Here is a 21,797-nt window from a genome sequence, read left to right as displayed (position 1 = left end):
GTATGCTTGCGTGCTTGCTTCTTTCCTGGATAGGAGTAGTTTGCTTATGCAAGTAGGATAGAAAACCGAACTTAGGGTAAACGATGCATGACAACACTAGGCTCGAGTCCAGCTCCCTAGTAGTGTGTCTTTCCCTGGTTTCTGGCTAGCAATTCAGTCCCTTTCAGGGGAACTACATCGCCCTGATCCTCGTTCCAGACGAGGTATGTAGGCAGGGGGTCGTGCGAGACCTCTTCGGGCAACCTTTTTCTTTTTATTTGTGTTTGCTTGTTATCTGATTGTGTGTTTTGGTTCGGATGCCGACGTAATTCCATGCAGTGGTTGTCGGGCTCCATGTTTGCCGTCTGTTTGTGTGTTTTGTGTTGTTTGGCGTGCGTAAGCCGAACTACAGAGGCTCTGATTCTTGTTCCAGACAAGATATGTAGGCATAAGACGCGACGTCTTATCGAGCTCCCTTCTCTTAACCCCACCTGCGTTCCCCGTGTGTGTGTGTGATGTTTAGCAACCTTTTCTTTTCTTAGAACGTGGATCCCGTCGAGTACGACGGACGTGAGGGGTGCTAATACCTTCCCCTTGCGTAACCGACTCCCTTACCCTTTCTCTTTGGTCGCAAGACCATTTCCTTTCCAGGTTTCTCTGAGCGTTTCCTTTCCCTATCTTGGGATAAATAACGCGCAGTGGCGGCTCTGTGTGTGTTTTTATTTGAGTCCCGCCGGTTGTTTTTTCGCAGGATGCGACAGAACGCTGATGTAAAATTCCTTTGGCATTAATCATGCATTAAAAGTTCTTGACCATTATTACTTCTAAGGCATTTTAGAGACATGGAAAATTGAGTTTCACTGAAAGATAAAAAAGTAGAGAGAGATGTTGTCTTGTTTCACTTTTAAGTTTCATCAAAATTATCCAGGTAAACCTACTATAATCATCTACAAGAGTAATAACATATTTATGTTCATTAATGGATGAGGTAGAATAAGGACCCCATATGTCAGCATACACAAGATCAAAAAATTTAGAAGAAGAAATAGTACTAACAAGGTAGGGGAGATTATTATGTTTATAAAAATGGCAAGTATCACAAAGGCCACATTTATTAAAGGGAATAAACGGGAATTTGACAGAAATACACTTGTGAATTGAGTCAGAAATGTGTCTTAACCTATGGTGTCATAATTTGGCATTGTCTAAACTAGAAGTAGAATGAACATAGAGATTCTTGGGACGATTCTAAAAGTCAGGTGGGTAGCCATGTTTAACGAAGCAATGTTTGATGGTGTGATTTGTCCTGCCGCAGCGTGTGCAGACACGAGTGGAGTTCTGATTCTGGCCACAACCTGTGTGATCTGTATGACAGTCCATTCCTCTAGAAAATGATTGTCGAGATCCACCCCCCCCCCCCCCCCCCCACCCCCCCACAAATTGTATTGAACCTGAGAAACTAAGGGTAGAGTTTCAATGATAGAGGTGGAAGGGGTTAATTGTTTTTCTTGAACAAGAACAAAGGAGAAAGCCTTTTCCATACTAGGCAGAGGATCAATAATCATCATCTGAGACCAAACATGACAATATTGCTCATTTAATCCCCTTAAAAACTTGAGGACCTTGTCTTGCTCACGAAAATTTTAAAGGTCTAAGACCGCACCACAAGAACATGGAATAACACATGCGCATTCATGGGTTGGGCGATAGGTATCCATATGCTCCCATAAAGAAGTGAGTTGCGTGAAGTAACTTGAGACGTCAATGGTTCCTTGATGATGACAAACCAAATCATCTTGCAAGTCAAAAATGCGGAAGATGTCGCCCTTAGAGAATCGGTTGCGAAGATTTTCCCATACAATGTGAGCATTTTTAAACCACAAAATTGATTGAGCAATAGTGTCTGAGAGGGAGCGTTGAAGCCAAGAGAGCACAAGATTGTTGCATTTAACCCATGGATAGAAAAAAACACATGTGGTGTTGGGTTTTGTGAAAGTTCCATCAATAAAATGCAATTTGTTTTTGGAAATGAGTCCAACCTTCATGGATCGGGACCATGCTATATAGTTTTTACTGTCAAGAGGTGGGGTGACAAGAATCAAAATAGGATTTTCATTAGGGTGGATATAATAAAGGTTATAATGGTTTGTAGAAAAATCAACAAAAAGTATATCCGCCATGAATAAGGTTTAGAGGTTTTGGGGGAAAATTAAGATTTGGTGATTTTGTTGGTGGAAAAAGGAAATTGAAGAGAAATTGACACATAATCTTTGTAAGAAGATGATGGAGATATGAAAAATGATGATTTTTCTGGAAAAAGGGAGGGATTTAGGATTCGTGATCAAAGAAACAGAAGGGATGACATGGTGTTTTGGGGGCAAAAATGGAAAAATCGTGAAGAAAAATTTGACAAGAAAAGGGAAAGAATGACAGGTTTTATAAAGCAATTTCTCAAAAATGATGAGAATCTTGAAGAAATTTTGAATAATTTGGTGAGGAAGAGGAAAATTTTGGGGAGCAATGGAGAGAAAAAGGGAGGGTAGAGAGAAAAAGAATTCTAAAAAGTTTTAGAGATTGAGAGGTGGCGCAAGAAAACTAAACTATGTGTATTTAAAGAAAGGAAGAGATGATTGTAAGAGATAATTATTCTATAATTAAACAAAATCAATTATTATTTTTTTTCCGAATTAATCCAATGATTTTTTTAAATAATAGTTTTAACACTCCACCAATATTTGCAAATATATTGTTTAATTTCCTGACGTAACCTTTTTAGAAAGTAAGAAGCAACTTATAGAATAGCTTGTGCCACACAAGCCTTCACAAGAGGGTGTTGGATATGGATTTGTATACAGCGCCTTTGGCGCTATCTCAGTAAAAATAATTGAACCTGACGTGAATCGAACACGCAACCTTCTGATCTGGAGTCAGACGCGCTACCATTGCGCCACAGATCCGATTGTGATTGTTTATTCATCTAAGCTTATATTAATACAAGAATCGTGATTCTAAATAACCCACATATATACCAACTATTACAAAATAACTGTTTTTATTAATCAACTATTACAAAATACAAATATAACTGCATTCTATTGTTTTTACAAGAGTAATCCATTATTATTATTAACATTACATAACAGTGCATAATATTTTTACACAAGCTTCAAGCTATGTACAAAATCATATCACTCCATCTTCTTCTCATTTAGTATTCTGCTTTTGATCTTTCTAATGGCCTTTTCATCTATAACCTCATAACATCTCTTATATTTCTCCCTCAACCACTCCATGAATCTCTTTATCTTGTCCTCCTTTTTCATATAAATTACAGGAACTGTCATACCACACAAGATACCTATACAACAAAATAAAATAAAATTTAATATACAATCGATTATGAGAAAAAAAAAGTAAATAATTAACAAAATAAACAAAATCATATGCAAGTATACCTATATAAATGAATGTGAGGAAGTCCATGCAGGTTCCAACATAAGAGAGTGCGAAAAACCTAGCGATAATTCCCACAAGCACAGACCAATCTTCCTGTGTGGTCACCTTGAACAACCACCTTATTGATTCTTCAATCCTTCCTCTAACTGTCTCTGCCATTCTTATAGCTGTTTCTTCTTTCAATTCCAAGCTCAACAGTTTTGGTGGTTCCCTAAATTTCACACAATGAAATAATATAGATAGTAATATAGAATAGACATATAATATGTATACATCATTAAGGTGAAGATGCTTACTTGCCCAAAAGTGTAAGCATTTTGGCGTAGAGGAATATTGATGTAACAACTGAGATAGTGAGCCATGAGATGAGAGTGAGGAAGTTATATTGATATACTTCCATCAAAACCCATGTTGCTGTTGCGGCAATCAGAACAAAGATACTTAGTTTCTTCCTCCTCCATAGTACTATGTCTCTTATTATGTCATTGCCACCACCATCTGAGAAACAATAAAGTTAAATGATGTATTGCTGCATAATATAATATAACAGAAAGCTTGATAATATAATAGTTATATAATATACCTGAGGAATGAGAGGGTGTTGTGAAAGATTTTGTTTCTGCTGCTGTTGTAGTTTCGGTAGACATTGGAAATGAAATATTGTGATAATTAAGTGAAGATGATATTGTTGAAATGGAAAAGTATATAATGTATAGGAGGAGAGGAGCTGTGTGGTTTCGTTTTGGTTCCAAAATGTGTTGCAGCAACATAATGGTCTTACGGTGTGCTTTGTGTCTGATTTACACGTGTATAACTTTGAGGAGACGTGGAAGTTTTGCAGCCCCCGTGGCATCTTCAATCTCTTTCGCATAACTTTATGCTGGTGTCATTGTTACTTGCATATGATTTTTCCTGACTTGTATTAATGTTTTGAGGAATTGTACTAAATGTCATTGTATGGTATTGTTATGGTTGAAGTATGTCTTAAAGCGTTGATGAGAAAAAAAATGTATGTTTAAAGATTATAAAAATTGAAAATTAACTTGAAAGTTGACGAAGATGATAAAGTAAAAAAAAAGAGAAGCTTGACTCTATGTTCACCTAAATTTTTCCACCTAATAGAAAAAATCAAAGTCAATGTTACATGTTATAAAGTGCTAAGAGTTAGTATGGATAGATAAGAGCCTACAATGATATATTGATGGAAGTTTCTTAATTGACATTTTGAGATGAATCTCAAGAGCATATCTTAAAAATGAGTTGAAGGAGTCTCAGAAATAGATATGTGTAATTACTCGATACCTTGTCGAGGAAGGACCTTCCGATAGACTCTAAATACTTTAAAAATTGAGGAAATCAAACATGCGAGACTTAATGCGTTCGGTAACTACCTTCGACGTGCAAGCAATTACTAGTCTCTAAGTATTTAGAGAATGTGGGATAATGCTTTAAGTAGTTCTAAGGCCTTGACGACGTGGCAAGATGTTGGAACAAGAGTTGCATGTATTTGAATGACGTGTTAATTTCTTGAATGTAAACTGTCGAAGACAGTTATTTTTAGTTTAATATATATATCAGACTTATGTATTGTAATAAAGGTCACAAATTTCACAAACATTTTCTATAGAATTGGAGTATCCAAGACAAATAGCGAAACCATTTTTGAGCAATTATGTGAGTCTGTGTCCCTTTTTCTTTGTATCTTTTTATGTTTCCTTAGTTGAAACACATTTTATTCTTGTTATTTACTATATTTTATTTAATAATATTTATTTCAAGTTCTATTTACTTTAATTTAAGCTCTATTGTCTTTAAAGTCTACTTGTATACTGTCTACGACCAGACATTTTTAGTTACGTCTTACACTTACGTCATAGTAAAAGTTTTCGCACAAAACAGGTCCCGAGATTTTTTGAGTTAATCTCAAAGACTTTCAAACTCGTGATTATTTGCTAAAAACATTTGCGAACAAATTGACACGCCCAGTGGAACACGCGTGTTTTTGTGTGAAAAAACATTTTTCTCTTGAAGAAACCGTTGTATTATTTACTCTGTTATCATTTTCAATGTCTGTTAACATATGCGTTTGAGGAGTGGTAAGATTTTTAATATTCAGGGTCACACTAGTTTGATGAGTGGTAAGATTTTAGCAGTAATGGCGAACCCAAAGAACACTTCTCGAGCCCAAAATGATACTCCATACTCTGAACTACCAATTACTACAATTGTTAGTACGATAGGGACGATGAACACTATCAGAGTCACATGCCCTATTTTAACTTTGGTTTCGACTTCAACGTCGATGCCATGGGTGGTGGTTACTTTACTAGTGGTAACAAACGTGCCAACCTCTCCCAAGACTACTGCGACAATTATTGGGGACAATAACCCCCCATATATCCCAAGTTTTACTATGTCTCTAGTTACTATGGACTACCCTTATGGCATCCCAACTACCATGATGACGGGCTTACACAACCACACTTTGATGTTTGAAGACAATGCTACAAAAATAGCGTCACCCCTGAATCCATATTTGGTGTCAAGATTATCCATAAGCAACCCTGGTCGCATAGGGAAACCACAAGGGGTTCTGGTATGCCCCCTCCTATAATGCCAACTTTTACTACAATTTCTTTAACGACCATGAGGCAAAAAATGAACGAAAGTAACCATGAAATGGTGAATATGTTGACACAAAAAATAGGTACGGTGTTTAATACTTTGATCCAGAATACCATCCAAGTTATCAGCAGTTAGCCCATCAAACGGGAAGGATTGCTGAATTTTTCGAGGTGCCCCCGGCGCTAGTCGTGCCGCCACCTGTTAATCAAGTTCCAGTCGAGCAACCTCCACCAGAGATATTCGAAAGGAACCAAGCCCAGAATCTTCTTGAGGTATTTATGGTGCTCATAAACCAGGATGCCGACCAAGTACTTAGAAATGTCCAACAAAATAATTTTGGGGGGCATAACAACATAACAAACGTGGTCGAATATATTCTTGCCCAAAATGGCTTCAACATTGGCCTTCATAGGCCTAATTACGTATCTCCATTGTTGGAATATGTTCGACAAATCGAACTTCCCAAGGGTTGGAAAGTTCCCAAGTTTATTAAGTTTTCTGGTGAGACTAACGAGTCAACAGTCGAGCATCTTGCTAGATACCAGACTGAGGCAGGGGATATAAATAATAATGAGAATTTAAAGATGAAATATTTTTCAAATTCTCTTAATTCCATACATACTTGGAATCAATTAGAGAGAGTATTCCATGAACAATTTTACACAGGCCAATAAAAAATTAGCCTTAAGGAACTAGCCAGTGTTAGGCGTAAGATGTCTGAATCGATTGATGATTATTTGAATAGGTTTTGACTTCTTAAGGCAAGATGCTTTACACAAGTTCCTGAACATGAGTTGGTCAAAATGGCTGCTGGCGGTCTAGACTATTCCATTAGGAAGAAACTAGATACTCAGTACCTAAGGGATATGACCTAACTAGCAAATATGGTACGACAAGTTGAACGCTTGAAGGCTGAAAAGTCCAGATCAAGTAAGTGCCATAAAAAAGAAAAAGTAGCTTATGCCGAGATAAATGAAATAGATAGTTTATCTGACACAGACAACGACTATTTTGAAGAAAATGAGGTCAATGTGGCTGAATTAAATCCAGGACCCCCTTATGTGTATAAATTGCTTAACCTTCAAATGGGAAAAACCCATTGAACCTAAAAATGAAAAATTTGTCACAAAGACTTATACGTTTGATGTAACTAAGTGTGACGAGATCTTCGACCTTTTAGTTTCTGACGACCAGATAATGATCCTTAAGGGATTGAAAACTCCGTTGTTAGAACAAAGAAAGCAAAAAAAGCTTTTGAAAATTTCATAATTAAATGGTCGTCACATATGCCTAAGTTTAATGTAATTATTTGGAGTGCATACAACATTACTAGATATTCATTCTATAAAAAAATCAAAGGATAGTCGTAGGACCATTCAAAATAATGGAGTTATGGTTGAAGCTGAATCCATGTACTTTTCTAGTGCCAAAGATAACAATTATGTACTAGCATCTAGAGCGTACTTTGGATTTATTGAGGAGATTATGGAGATTGATTATGTTTCTTTTAAAGTGCCTTTATTTAAGTGCAAGTTGATTGACAGTAACACTGGTATATAATCCGATGAATTAGGATTCACAAGGGTTGATCTTCGAAAGGAAACTTATAAGAACGAATCATTCATCATGGCAACCCAAGCAAAACAAGTTTTTATGTCCATGATCCTTCTAACACTAGATGGTCAATTATACTTCAAGGAAAATATCTTCCTGATGAAAATCAAGATTTTGACTACGAGACCTCTTATTTCGCAATACATGTACGTCAATCATCTGAAGAAAATAATTTAGATGATGTGCATCCTATTCGTCGTGATCATATAGAGGGAATATGGGAAAACTAGTAAGTAAATGTTTTACATCACTTAGTAATTTATAATTATTCTTTTTACTCTTTTTTATTCCTTTTACTAAAGATATATTGTTCTTGATTATCCTAATTGGTTTAAATTGTTGTTCAAATTATAGATGTTTAACGACCAGTGACAAACCTTAGCATATAACTTTTGAACAACCTACAAGACTTTCCATTATGATAATTTCTTTTGTTGGTTAATCATTTGATGTAGTTTTGTTGTAAAATTATAAGGTATGTCCAATTTTGACTTTGCATTTGTTGTACACAATTGTTCTTCTGTGATATAGTTCTGTAATGCAGGTATAATGTTTCTGTTTCAGAAATCTGCAAAATATGGTTTTGTATTATGTGATATGGTTCTGTAGGTACAAACAAAAATATAAAAAAAACTTTCACCCATAAGTTTTAAAATAAAACCGACGTAATAATATAAAGCTTTTACCATCGTTTTAAATAAAACCGAGAAGTCATGTTGGACGCACCATCCATCTTTGTAAATAATAAAAATGTAGATGTCGGGGTTCGAACCCATGTTCAGATAACTTATCCTCGGTTATTTAAAAATCGATGTGTTATGTTATATCTTTTCATATCACCATTCGTTACCTCGCCTCGGTAGCCGATGTTACATCTATTTCGTGTGTGATGTTAAAAGCGTAATTTGGTAGTGGTGTAAATTTGACCGGAGGGAGTAACTTGTCTGTAACTACTCACATCAAACATGAATTGGATAAACAATTTAGCAATAAAGATTTGGTAACACTTAAGTATTTCCTTGGATTTGAGATAGCTAGATCATCTCAAGGAATCTAGCTATGCTAGAGAAAATATAGTTTGGATCTATTTCAAGATTATGGTCTATTGACATCCACCCTTATGAAACCTAGTCAAAATTTGCAATATGATCCTACAATAATCCATCCAAATTTAGAAGTCTCATAGGTAAGTTTCTCTATTAAACTCATTCAGGACCTATCCAACTCCACTAAAGCACACCTAGAAGTAGTTATTTGGATTCTAAGATACATCAAAATTGCACTTGTAATGATCGTATTATTCACACCAGATTCAAACCTTACATTAACCGTATTTACTGATTCTAACTTGGAAGCTTGTTCTAAAACTAGAAAATTTACCATTGGCTTTTGTTTCTATCCAATGACATTCTTTATCAACTAGAAAAGTAAAAAACAACAAATTATATAACAATCATATTCAGAAGTTGAATACAGAGCCCTATCATACATATCTTGTGAAGCTCAAAATTTTTTATACTTATTGTGAGACTTCTCAATCTCTCACCAAAATCCTATTTCTATTTTATATGATAATTAAAGTGTCATAAACATTGTCATCGACCTCAATTTTTACGAAAGAGCCAAACAAATTGAAATAGATTGTTACCTAATTGATGACAAAGTTCAAGATTATTCCGTCCTTTTCATACTAATAGACACTACAAATCAAGATATAGATGTCTTCACTAAAGCTCCATATCATGATCCTTTTTACTCTCTTCTTTCCAAACTTGAACGGATTGATATTCACTTTAGTTTGTTTGAACGGTTTTCACAGTACATTTTCAATTAAATTATCAATGATACTTTCTATTTCAGTATTTTTCCAACACTCTTAACAATTACTAGTATCATAGAGGCTCTGCCCATGGGTTGCTCAATTTACTAAGGTGCATGCATTTACTTATCTACAATTCTTTGTTTTCTTTTTTCATTTTAAATTGAAGTAGTTGAAAAAACAACTGTGTGACATTATTAAACTCTTTGTTACCCTTTATGAACCTCACATGGACGTAGTACATAGTTTAAAATTTGAAACAATTATTAACTATTGCATCTCTCTTCTGTCAACAAAATTCAAAATAATACTCTTGTCGGTGTTCTTTTGACAATTAAATTAACCAATATTTCCACTTTAATTAATGATTAGAATACCATACGTTAGACAAATTAGACATAATCATAGGAGACACAGTACTTAGTTTAGCTGTAAACCAACATCTAACAACCTAAAACGCGTTAACTCCACCGAATACAAATGATCCATTAAAACACCAACAAAAACTCAAATAAAAAATAAATTATTAAAAAAAAAAGATTAATAATAATTCTTTCTAAGTTCATTATTTTTTCTGTATTTATATTAACGCTTCAAAGCTAAGTCGGTATCAGTGTTGAACTGTGTCACTCATCCAAACAAAACATAGATCTGGTAAAAAAACTAGTTCCTTCTATTTATAGAAACTTAACAGTAATGTCTCATTTTTAGTTCCTGATCCTAACATTCTAATAATAGTTAGTGTATGTTTATTTTCATTTTTCAGTCAAAACAATGGGAAGCAAAAGCAGAAGCAGAAGCACTAGTTTGCTACCTTTACTATGCATTGTTGTTGCATTAGTAGTAAGTGTCTCTTTGGTGCAAGCAGAAGATGATTATAAATTCTACACATGGACAGTGACTTATGGAATTCTTTCTCCTCTTGGTACTCCCCAACAAGTGAGTAACCAAAATGCTTTTTCATTGGATCTAGTAACTTTTAAAGAAAATATTCAGATTCTAACTTTTTTTATGATTATTTTTTAAGGTTATTCTGATTAATGGTCAATTTCCTGGTCCTAGACTTGATTTGGTGACTAATAACAATGTGATTCTCAACCTTGTCAATAAGCTAGATGAGCCATTTTTACTCACATGGTGAGGTTTTTTTTATTATATATGTTTTTTTTTTTGTTTTCCATTTGTTCACATTATCTGTTTGTGAAATGTCCTCTGAGAACATGATTTTTAAACATTGTTGGGAATAAACTAGGAATGGGATTAAGCAAAGGAAAAATTCATGGCAAGATGGAGTTTTGGGAACCAACTGTCCTATTCCTCCAAACTCAAACTATACTTACAAGTTTCAAACCAAGGATCAGATTGGAACTTATACTTATTTTCCATCGACTAAAATGCATAAAGCTGCTGGAGGGTTTGGAGGACTCAATGTTTATCGTAGATCTGTTATCCCGATCCCTTATCCGAATCCTGATGGAGATTTTACTCTACTCATTGGTGATTGGTACAAAACCAGCCACAAGGTGTTGAGCCAATCTTTAGATTCTGGAAAATCTATTGGTTTTCCTGATGGGCTTCTTATCAATGGTCAAGTTCGTTCTACCTTCACTGGTGACCAAGGTAGATTTTGTGTGCTAAACTATGCTTAAAGTTCTGATAGATGCATTTCAAATTCAACTTTGTAAGTGTTTCTTTTACCGACTATTTTGCACTTTGTTTTTCAGGAAAAACCTATATGTTTAGGATCTCAAATGTTGGTTTGTCAACCTCGATTAACTTTAGAATTCAGGGTCATATGCTAAAACTAGTTGAAGTTGAAGGATCACATACTCTCCAAAACGTGTACGATTCACTTGATGTTCATGTTGGACAATCTGTTTCTGTGTTAGTAACGTTAAATCAACCTCCAAAGGACTATTACATTGTTGCTTCAACAAGGTTTACTCAAACAGTTCTCAGCACAATTTCTGTGCTGCATTATACAAACTCCCATTCCTCGGCATCAGGACCATTGCCTCCTCCCCCTGCTAACGATTATGACTTGTCTATGAAGCAAGCTAGAACTTACAGATGGAATCTGACAGCAAATGCTGCTAGGCCTAATCCACAAGGGTCATTCCATTATGGTATGATAACTCCAAATAGATTAATAAAATTGGCCAATTCAGCACCATTGATCAATGGAAAGCTTCGTTACGCAGTTAACAGTGTCTCCTATGTTAACCCTGATACCCCTCTTAAACTTGCTGATTACTTCAACATTCCTGGAATCATTGATAATTCAATTCAAATCACTCCCTCTAATGCTCCTGCACATATAGCTACATCCGTGTTGCGAACTTCTCTCCATGATTTTATTGAAGTTGTTTTCCAAAACAATGAAAAAACCATGCAATCTTGGCATCTTGATGGTTATGATTTTTGGGTTGTTGGGTATGTATGTTAAACCTCATTGATTTGAGTTTTGTTTGGATGGTGTTGAAACAATATAGAACTTGCCTAATGGTGTTTTTTGATACAATTGATTGCAGTTATGGTTTTGGCCAATGGACAGATGCTAGTAAAAGTACCTATAATCTAGTGGATGCCTTGACTAGACACACTGCTCAGGTAATACAAATTCTCATAGTGTCAACGTGTCCGTGTCTATATGTCTGTGCTTCGTAGGTCTTAAATGTATGATGTGCTTACTTATGAATGTAGGTATATCCAAACTCTTGGACATCAATATTGGTGTCATTGGATAACCAAGGAATGTGGAATTTGAGATCAGCCATATGGGAAAGACAATATCTTGGACAACAGTTGTATCTAAGGGTGTGGAATGCACAACGCACTGCAGCCAATGAATATGATATTCCTAGTAATGCTTTGCTTTGTGGCAAAGCATTGGGACATCATGCTTAGAGAGAGTATACTATTTATCTGTGTTTTATTTTAGTCATGAGAGCTTGACTATAATTATAATTTTTTTATTATTAAGAGGAATATATAGTATTAGAGGAAGAGGTTAATTTATCAAATTTATAAAAAGTCTTCAAATATATTTGAAATTATCTTGTATTTGAATCTTATTCAATATCCGACGTGTGTTAGTCTTCGACACCGTAAATCTTGTATCGGAGATGCATCTCTATTTAAGATTTACGGAGATGCATCTTCATAAACAGTCAAAACAGTGCAAGTTAAGTTGGTTTTATGGTTACTCCGATGAAAATGATGATTCATAGATGTTAAAGTCCTTTTTATATGATGAGCATTAAATCTTACCATCAATATACGAAACAATGACATATATGAAATCTAGATGGTCAAAATAAGTCATCAGTCGATGCACAATGAAGTCAAAATATATTATATAATCGAAATGAGTCAAAATAAAATATAATCGATAATAAGTCCAAAAGTACAAATACTCTCGACTACTGCGTATGCCGGCCTAGAGCTCATCGGCTCCTGTTCTCCGACGTTGTCTCTGGTATATCAATGCCTCTCATGCCTCCATTATAATGGCATCTAGGACCTGCCTCACCTCAGAATCATCAGGAAAGATACATCTGTCAATGTCTGCATGCGCAATCTCCATAATGCGACAACATCTAGGCAATACATCATAAGCATGATCTAACTGTGTTTGCTCCTCCACTACTATCTCTTGATGAACTGATCTCGGTGGATCTCCTGGAGCAACCTGCACCATATACGAATGTGAGCCCTGAAGAACCACCCGATGTACCCGTCGACATAGCTCTAATTTCTCTTAGCTATGGTATTCCGTGTCTCCTCTGGTACCAGATGACTAAGATAATCATCAAACATGACATCCATATCTCTACGTGTCATAGCATGAGGAGCAAAGACAACAGGGTGTCTGAGAATGGTCCGAGTGTAGCCGAACTTCCACATGACACGCTTAGGAAGATGAGGAAATGTGAGATGTGAACCACAAGCTAACCATCCCGAGTATAAGACTATGTCATCAAATGGTCGCGTTCCACGGTGATCGACATAGTTGTTAAAGTGCATATCCTCGCCAACCAAGCAATCAAGATACACTCAAAACAACTATATAGCCTAGTTCCCTCTGAGCGCGCAAATGCAGAAGCACATGACATATCCTCAATATAGATCGGTAAACACGACCAACTGGAGATGCACGAAAAGTGTTGGAGGATTCAAGCTTGAAAAATGTTGGAACATACGAATCATCAGTAAGGGAGTTGCAAAAATGTAATGAAAATGACACACAAACACTAAAAATCCAATTAATATTATCGTCAGTAGTGTGATGCTGCCTATCACCTACTTCGTCTTCCACCTACAGTCCTCTGATAACTTAAAGTACAAGTAGACCAAACAAGTGGCCCCCTAGTTGTACTTGTGGATCTGCTCGAAGTCCCCGAAGTACCGTAGATAAACGAGATCTACATAAGTGACACTCTTGTCCATAAAAATGACAATGCCAACCAAATATAACAGGTGGCCTCGTATAACATACGCTTTATGCAACCCCACCTGCTCGCCATCACCTCTAGCATGTTGTTCTTTAAGGAGCTCATTTGTATATACTTTTTTTCAAGAATTTAAACCAAGCATGAGCATATCTGGTTTTTCCAACTCCATCATGGCAGCCTCTGAGCCAACTCCTATATAGTCTACCATCAACTCGAGCGCCTCATCTTTGCTAATCCTCCCACGATCTAGAAGTTTCCCCCTAATCAGAAGATGCAGCAAACACAACACATCATTGAGTGTGATATACATCTCATTAAGTGGTAGATAAAATGATGACGTCTCAGTGTGTCATCTCTCCACGAATGCATTTAGCATCCTGTGGTTGACCGTAACATAACCAGCTTAACACAAGTCCTTCATCCCAGGGACAAAGAAGCTTGAAACCACTCGTCATTAGGTTGAGGCAGGTCAGTAATCTTTTGCCCATGGCTAATGATTTTCAGCGGATCACGATCCTGTAGAAAAATAAATCTATATCAGAAACTTATAATATAGTAATAAATATAATTTAAAAAGAGACAACAATGACAATTCTATAGGGCCTCCTTCAAATACCTGAGGTGGCATTGGCTCATCAGCCTCAACATCCTGAGATAACACTGGCTCATTAGCCTGAGGTGACACAGACTCATCAGCACGAGGTCCATCTGGTGCCTGTGGTGGCATTGGTGCCTTAGGTACCTCCGATGACTCGAGTACCTCTAGCACCTGAATAAGTGAAACTTGTCGCCTACGAGAAGATGAAGACAGTGTTGTGTCAGTAGGTGACACTCATCTCCTACGGGAAGAAGAATGTTGAGATATATGATCCATAGAAGTCGAAGCCTCCGCATGAATCGGGAAAGAGGGAACAAAATCCTTTAAAACCTGACTTTTTTCCCTCCGGAAAGATGCATGATGTGCAATCCTCCTGTGCCTCAGTCTGTCGTCTCTATCAACCATAATGCCTGGAAGTAAACCAAACAAGTGTCACACAATTACTACAAGCAACCCTACAAGCAATAAAAACAAAAAAAGCAGACAAATAAATTACGGAGATGCATCTTCGGTTCCTGGGAATTCAAATGTTGAAAAATTCTAGAGATACATCTCCGAAATTTCCTGCAACATTCAGCTTCGTCAAAGACGGTAATGCAAACAACACAACTCATTTTTATCCATCAAACATGTTTTTCAGTATGTATAAAATATCAATCATGCAAAAACTATCTATTTCTTAACCTAATCATCAATTTCTACTAAATTATACAAAAACTCAAAAAATTACAAAAATAAAAAACTACAAATTATGAGTTTACTTCAGTGTTGAGTGATCTTTTTGATGTTCTTGATGTTGATGGAAGAAAATTTGAACTTGGTTTATTAATTTTGAGAGAATGTGAGTTGAGAGAGTTTAAGAAATGTTTATAGTTGTTTTTTAGAAGTGAGAAAATAGAAGGGATTCTGGCGTGTTTTAGAATAAATACCGTATGGAGATGCATCTCCAAAATGTAAACGAAGGTGCATCTCTGTAGTTTTTTTACATTAAGTCTGAATTCTATTTTCCCAGAGTGCTTCCGAAGATACATCTCCAAAATCAGGAGAGCATTTTTGTATTTTCACGTGATGCCCTAGTAGTACATACTACTCCGACATGATTTATAAGCAAAAAAGATAAATTTCACGCTTAATAAGAAATATAGTTAAGTGCATTTAATTTTCTTGATTTCATGTGAGAGAGATAACATAATACCAGTATACCCTCAATTAAATTGTCTTTTACTAACAATATTAAGTAATCAAGTAATTAATGCAAGGATAGTTTTGGAATATATGCATTAAATGCACCTAGATTTGCTAACATTTACATATATTTAAGGCCAAAAAAATTAGTACTCCATTCGTCTCATAAAAAATGTCATATTTGAACAATTCACGGTTCTTAAGGAAATGATTGGATGTGTTGGTTTTGATGATAAAATTAATATCATTGACTAGAATACCCCTATTAATTGTAGTTAAAAGAGTGGTTGGATAAAATGAAAATTAAATAGGGGTATGATAGTTGACAAATAATAATAAATGTTGCATTGATATTGTAAAAGGACAACTATTTTGAGACATAGAAAAAGTGCAAATGAGACACTTTTTATGAGACAGAGGGAGTATAAGACTTTTGCTTATAAATAAGGCCAGAGGGAGTTTGATGCATTAAGAAATTCTCTAAAATTAAATATTATATAGCCAAACAGTTGAGTTTGTGTTTTGATAATGAGACTTTGCGGGTTTGAATCCCAACTTCAATGCTTTATGTATTTTTTTGCTTAAATAGTCATTTGGTTCCTCCAAGTTGGCGTGTTTTTCGGTTTGGTCCTTGAATATATTTTTTTAAATAGTCCCTGAATTTTAAAATCATTTTGGTTTTAGTCTCTCAAGTAAAAATCCGCAGGAAACTTACAGATTTTAAATCCGCAGGAAATTTCAAAGGAAAATCCGTAGAAAATTTCAAAGGAAAATCCGCAGGAAACTTATCGATTTTCCTGCAGATTTTGATTTGTGGTGATACTAATGTAGGACCCCAATTTTGTCCCTAAGATCCCTCATGACATCATAACACTGCATTTGCATTGCCTCAAGGATCATAAGCATCTTGGTTCCCCTCACCTTTGAGTGAGACCTCTTGTGAGTAGTTTGAGATCACCAAGCATGCTTGATTTGTATATCATTGCTTTTCTTATGTTGTTTACTAACCAAAAGCACAAAAATATGTCACTAACATCTTTTGTTTGTAGCTTAAGCAATCACAAGGTCAAAAGCTTCAAGGAGATCATTGGTGCAGAGATATGGCCAAGTGAAGAGGAAAGCAAGCATGGTAATGGTCCCCAAAGCTCTTATCCATCAAATATGCCTCCCTAGCATCTCAATTCATCATTTTGATCAAAGCAAGTCAAGGGGTTTGAGAGATTGTTTCTCAAGGAAACCCTAATTCCTCTGTTCATCAACAATGCCTTGCTCTTGAAGCAACCTCATCCCATGATCAAATACAATCAAGGTAAGTTCTTTAATTCATAATTTCATGCATATTTGAACTTATTTAAGTATCCTCAATCATCAATTCACCAAGATATGAGTTGTGGACTTGAGAAGTTGATCAGTCAATTCATCTGACTATTTTGAAATGCACTGAGACCTAAATTTTTATGTGTTGGTCAAATGGAGATGATCCCAAAAGCAAAAATGTTCTTAAGGACAATATGAACAACTTTCATGTTCATAAAAAATTGATTTGAAGCTTGAAAGGTCATCTTCCATTCCAAGACATTATAGGTCATTTTGACTGAAACCCTAATTTTGGGTCAACTTCCCAAGAACATAACTCATTCATTTTTTATGATTTTGATGTGGGATAAAATGCATTGGAAATCTTAAGATGTCTACTTTAAATGTTATGTTGAACAAAATTTCAAAATCTCAAAGGAAGTACATGTGATAATGCAAGACATTATAGGTCCTTTTGGACCAAATGCATTAAAAGGCAAAAAAGTCCAACTTCAAGTGCCCATAACTCTTTCATCAAAAATCCAAATGATGCAAAATTTAGTCCATTTTGATTGTCTTGAAGAGATCTACAACTTTGATGTTGGAGGTTTTTTAATTTGAAGCTTGCATCATCAAAACAGAAGGGCTTGAACATTGGCCAAATTTAGAAACTTTGCCTTTTCATGTTTTGCACCTTGCACTTTAAACTCAAATTTCACCAATTTCCACACTTCAAATGTATTTTTGCCCAACATAACAATTGTTCCTCACATCAAAACCTTTCCAACCATTACTCACATGCTCATGTTTGGATTTGGCAAATAGCATTTTCGAAGAGGGGAAGTTTTTGGTTCAATTATGCATAACACATCAAAACTCCATGCACAAGCCATTTCACTCCAAACTACGCGTCCAAATCATCTCACATTCATTTCAGATTGCATTTGGTATTGAATTTGGGCCTTTTGCATGATCATGCAAGCCCATGCAATGAATATCCAATTCCATCACGGATTGAATCACACTTGCCTTGCCATTCCATCTATAAATAAGAGCTCCATTCCATTCAAATATCATCCATGAATCAACCTGAAATGCTGCTGAACTGAAAACCTAACCTCTCACCAAAGGGGCTATTTCACTTTTCTTCATTTTTTTTCAGATCTAAAATTCAACTACATCTGGTTTATTTGGATCTAGAGCTCCTAGACCTCTCTCTCATACTCCATTGATCTTCTGTTTGGCCAAAGGAAGCAAGCTCAAATCTCCAGAATCCAAGGTTGTTCTTCAACTGGTTTTTTCTTCGAATCTCACTAATTATTGATCTATTTGCTTGGATTTTGTGTTGGCTGAAGTCCTCTTCATAGAGGCAATTGTTTTGTATGCTCAATTATTGAAATCCATGAAGTTCACTTGAACATCACATAATTTCCATATCTGATTTCTCTCAATATAGAGATCTAGAGTGGAATTGAGTGGTACAGGGATGATGTACATCATCCCAGCTTTCCAATGATGTATGGATCATGTATTTTGGTTAAGCTTTTAAAACCTGCAAATGTCAACGGAATCTTCATGCTCACCGGAGAAGAAGGTGGCTCCGGTGGCCGTCCCTTTGCCAGATGCGCTGTGGATCATTGGATCTGATCTCCAGTTTATATCTCAACCCTTGGATCTTTTGACTTTTAATAATGCCATGTGTAGCGCATTGACTTGGACCTATGGTGGAAGCGCGCTTCTGGAGCGTATGATCTGCCAGCTCAATTAATGAGCTCAGATCTAACGCTCCTGGTTTTTTTGAATTTCTTATTTTCTGATTTTATTTCTTTTATTTCCATTATTTTCAAAAATTCATATCTTCTTCATTTTAAATCCAAAAATTATGGGACCAATTGCATTCTTCTCCAAATAATTTCTAGTTTCTAATTTTGATTTTTAATATTTTTTATTTTGTCATTTGATATTTTTTGTGAATTTTCTCTTTTCAGGTTATTTTTAATTCATTTTAAATAGTTTTTGATATTCAAAAAATACAAAAATATTTTCCCAACCTATTTGAATGATGATGAATCTATGAAAAATATTCTCATCAATTTTTTAATTGATTTGAGATTTATTTGAGATTTTAGTTCAATTAGGTTATTTTTGTTCATTTTTAATTGATTAAAAATAGTTTCTGACTTTTAAAAATGCTGATTTTTTTTTCAAACTTTGTTTGACCTTATTGAACTTAGGATAAATCACTTGGACCTTTCAAGGTTGATTTGAAGTGATTTTGAAGTTTGACCTTTCTTTTATTTTTTTAATTCAAGTTTATTTTAATATTAAAAATGCCAAAAATATCTTGCTTATTGTTTGACCTCCAATCTTCATCTCATTTCTGATTTCTCATTGTTTGACTTTGACTTTCAATGTCATTTGGTCAACACATATGGATTGGTACATTTGATTTCACCTTATGCACTTTATTCTTTCCATTTTCCTTTTCCATTATTCATCTCTTTCTTCTTCTTCTTCTTTTTTCTTTTTGATCAATGAGTTGAAGATTGATAAGTTAGCATTGATTAGGGAGACTTAATCTTCCTTGATCCAAATCTAATTCATCTTGATCAATTGATCAAGTGAATGTCTTTGCATTAAGGATAGGTTGTTTCCTAAATCATGCAAAGGACTTAAACCAATACAAGATCAATTCTCTTTTTCTTTTGGCATGGCAAGTTGTTGGAACTTGGTTCACTAATGAAGACTTCTAACTTGTGTTGTTGCCTACATTATTATTGACCGGCCTCAGATAGTTGTGACTTCTACATAAGTCCAATTACGATTGCTTAACATAGCGCTAAATTTGCCTTATGACACACTAACTACTAACACTAATCATTAACAATTAACATTTACTCTTGCTCTTTACCTTTTATGCAATTTACTATTCTTGTACATATTATTGATTTGCTTTTTTTCTTTGCTCACTTGAGCACATGTTTATGTTAATGCCATTTGCCTTTTGCTAACTTGAGCACATAATTGTGTATATACTATTGTGCTTGTGTTTTGTTTTGATTGTTGTGAACCAAATGCAAAGAATTGGACAAATGGACTTAGACTTTAGGATCTTCCCTATGCAAATTTGGAGTCAAAGAGCAACTAGGCATTGAGCCTTTAGAGTGCTATAAAAGTCAAAGAGCAACTAGGCATTGGGCCTTTAGAATGCTTAATATTGAAGATGACTTTGAAAGGACCAACTTCTAAACTCTTCTTGTCCATTCTTTGTTTTGTTTGCTAGAACCTTTTGATGTGTGTTTTCTTGTGCTAGGAGTTCCACCTTGAGCCTAATTGAGGAACCATTGCCATGAGCTTCTAAGAGAGAGATATCCAAGATACATTGAGGAGTCTTTCCAAGAGTTCATTTGACTGTTGATTGCTTGAGTTTATGCTTTGTGTGATTGCTTATTCCAAAGGATGAGAGCTACTTGGATCATCAATATGATCTCAAGAGGGGAACTCCATTGTGGTTTTGTTTCTTATTCCTTACCTCTTGCATGTTTAGGATTTAGCCTTTCTTCTTCTTCCATCCACTCTAACCCAAGCCAAAACTTTTGTGCAAACATTTAACCTTTGTTTTCAAACATTAGAAACCTAAGCCTTATGCTTTTGATTTTCAAACTTTCTTTTCATAATACTTATTTTGAATTGAACCTCTAAGTCAACTTTGACCACATTTTGTATATACTTTTCATTGGTAAATATAACCCATTCAAATGTCTTTTTGTGGTTTCAATGGCCACTCTCTTAATCAAACTTTTTCATAACCTTTAGCCATTAGGTTTGAGTTATCCTTGAGGTAGATGTAACGCTCGCCTATATCCTTAGTGATGGACAATGAGTCTTCCATGCTTATTATAGGGTTAACCCCTCACTAGCATGTTGAAGCTATCCTCACATGGTGGATTTGTGGTTTTAGGTTGAGTTTTCTCCCTTGGATAACAAAAGACCTTAAGGCTTTTGGGCCAATCAATTCACCAACTCATTTTGAGATTTTTACCCCGAACTACGAGGTTTTGATCCTAATCTTTTTTAAGATGGTACGTAGGTAATGGGTTTATCCATCCAAACACAAAATGTAAATAACTTGTATATTCTATTCTCATCTCTTCAATCATGTTTGCACAAACAAATTTTCACAAAACAACAACCTTATAACAAGTGTGAAAAGGGCTCCCTAGGAGTACCTAGGATGTTTTGGGTGCCTAACACCTTCTCATTGCATAACCGACCCCCTTACCCAGATCTCTGATTCTCTTTTACTAGTTTTTGATTTGATAAAACTTTTAGGTTTTTGTTCGCTTTCTAACCATTCCTTTGGATAAGTAGAAGTGCGGTGGCGACTCGACTTGTATGATTTACCTTGGATTTAGTCAATATCTCTAATGGTAACGAATACCCCGCTACAACTAAGAAATCCTGTGAAGTTATGGTGATGATGGATATACGACAAGAGTTAGCCCAAAATGAAATAGGAACTTATGCCAATGAAAGAGTTCCCCCAGCTTGTCACATTCTGTCTAAAAAATAAAAAAATGCGAATATTTGCAGGGTATCAAAGTTCCCCAAGGGTACTCATCAAATATGGAGAAACTTGTGTCAATGAAAGATATCAAATTAGTTGGCTTACAATCTGATAATCTTCATGTCTTGATTCAACAACTTCTACCAGTGGCTATCCATGGCATTCTACCAAAAAATGTAAGGATAACTATTATCAGATTGTGCT

The 21,797-nt window shown here is 35.4% G+C and overlaps 2 protein-coding genes and 1 non-coding gene across 4 annotated transcripts; 1 reads left to right on the top strand and 2 right to left on the bottom strand.

Moving 5' to 3' along the window:
* Positions 1-2,864: 2,864 nt before the first annotated feature.
* On the bottom strand, positions 2,865-2,936 carry TRNAW-CCA (transfer RNA tryptophan (anticodon CCA)). The gene has a single exon. It is a non-coding gene; the product is annotated as a tRNA-Trp (tRNA).
* Positions 2,937-3,014: 78 nt separating this feature from the next.
* On the bottom strand, positions 3,015-4,187 carry LOC127120341 (reticulon-like protein B13). The gene is made up of 4 exons (XM_051050752.1): positions 4,019-4,187; positions 3,732-3,933; positions 3,435-3,646; positions 3,015-3,337 (listed from the first exon to the last, which is right to left on the bottom strand). Exons 1-4 carry the CDS (start codon positions 4,080-4,082, stop codon positions 3,168-3,170), a joined length of 648 nt encoding a protein of 215 aa, XP_050906709.1. The 5' UTR covers positions 4,083-4,187; the 3' UTR covers positions 3,015-3,167.
* A 5,795-nt stretch (positions 4,188-9,982) lies between these two features.
* On the top strand, positions 9,983-12,698 carry LOC127120339 (L-ascorbate oxidase homolog). 2 transcript variants are annotated; one of them, XM_051050750.1, is made up of 7 exons: positions 9,983-10,147; positions 10,260-10,432; positions 10,521-10,630; positions 10,746-11,113; positions 11,218-11,926; positions 12,025-12,103; positions 12,197-12,698. In XM_051050750.1, exons 2-7 carry the CDS (start codon positions 10,268-10,270, stop codon positions 12,398-12,400), a joined length of 1,635 nt encoding a protein of 544 aa, XP_050906707.1. In that variant the 5' UTR covers positions 9,983-10,147; positions 10,260-10,267; the 3' UTR covers positions 12,401-12,698. The 2 variants fall into 2 exon arrangements, with proteins under 2 accessions (XP_050906707.1, XP_050906708.1); XM_051050751.1 differs by having other exon boundaries at positions 10,043-10,147; positions 10,232-10,432.
* Positions 12,699-21,797: the final 9,099 nt, after the last annotated feature.

Source organism: Lathyrus oleraceus, chromosome 2 (genome assembly GCF_024323335.1).
Source record: "Lathyrus oleraceus cultivar Zhongwan6 chromosome 2, CAAS_Psat_ZW6_1.0, whole genome shotgun sequence".
NCBI lineage: Eukaryota > Viridiplantae > Streptophyta > Magnoliopsida > Fabales > Fabaceae > Lathyrus > Lathyrus oleraceus.
This window is presented reverse-complemented; position numbering and strand designations above follow the sequence as displayed.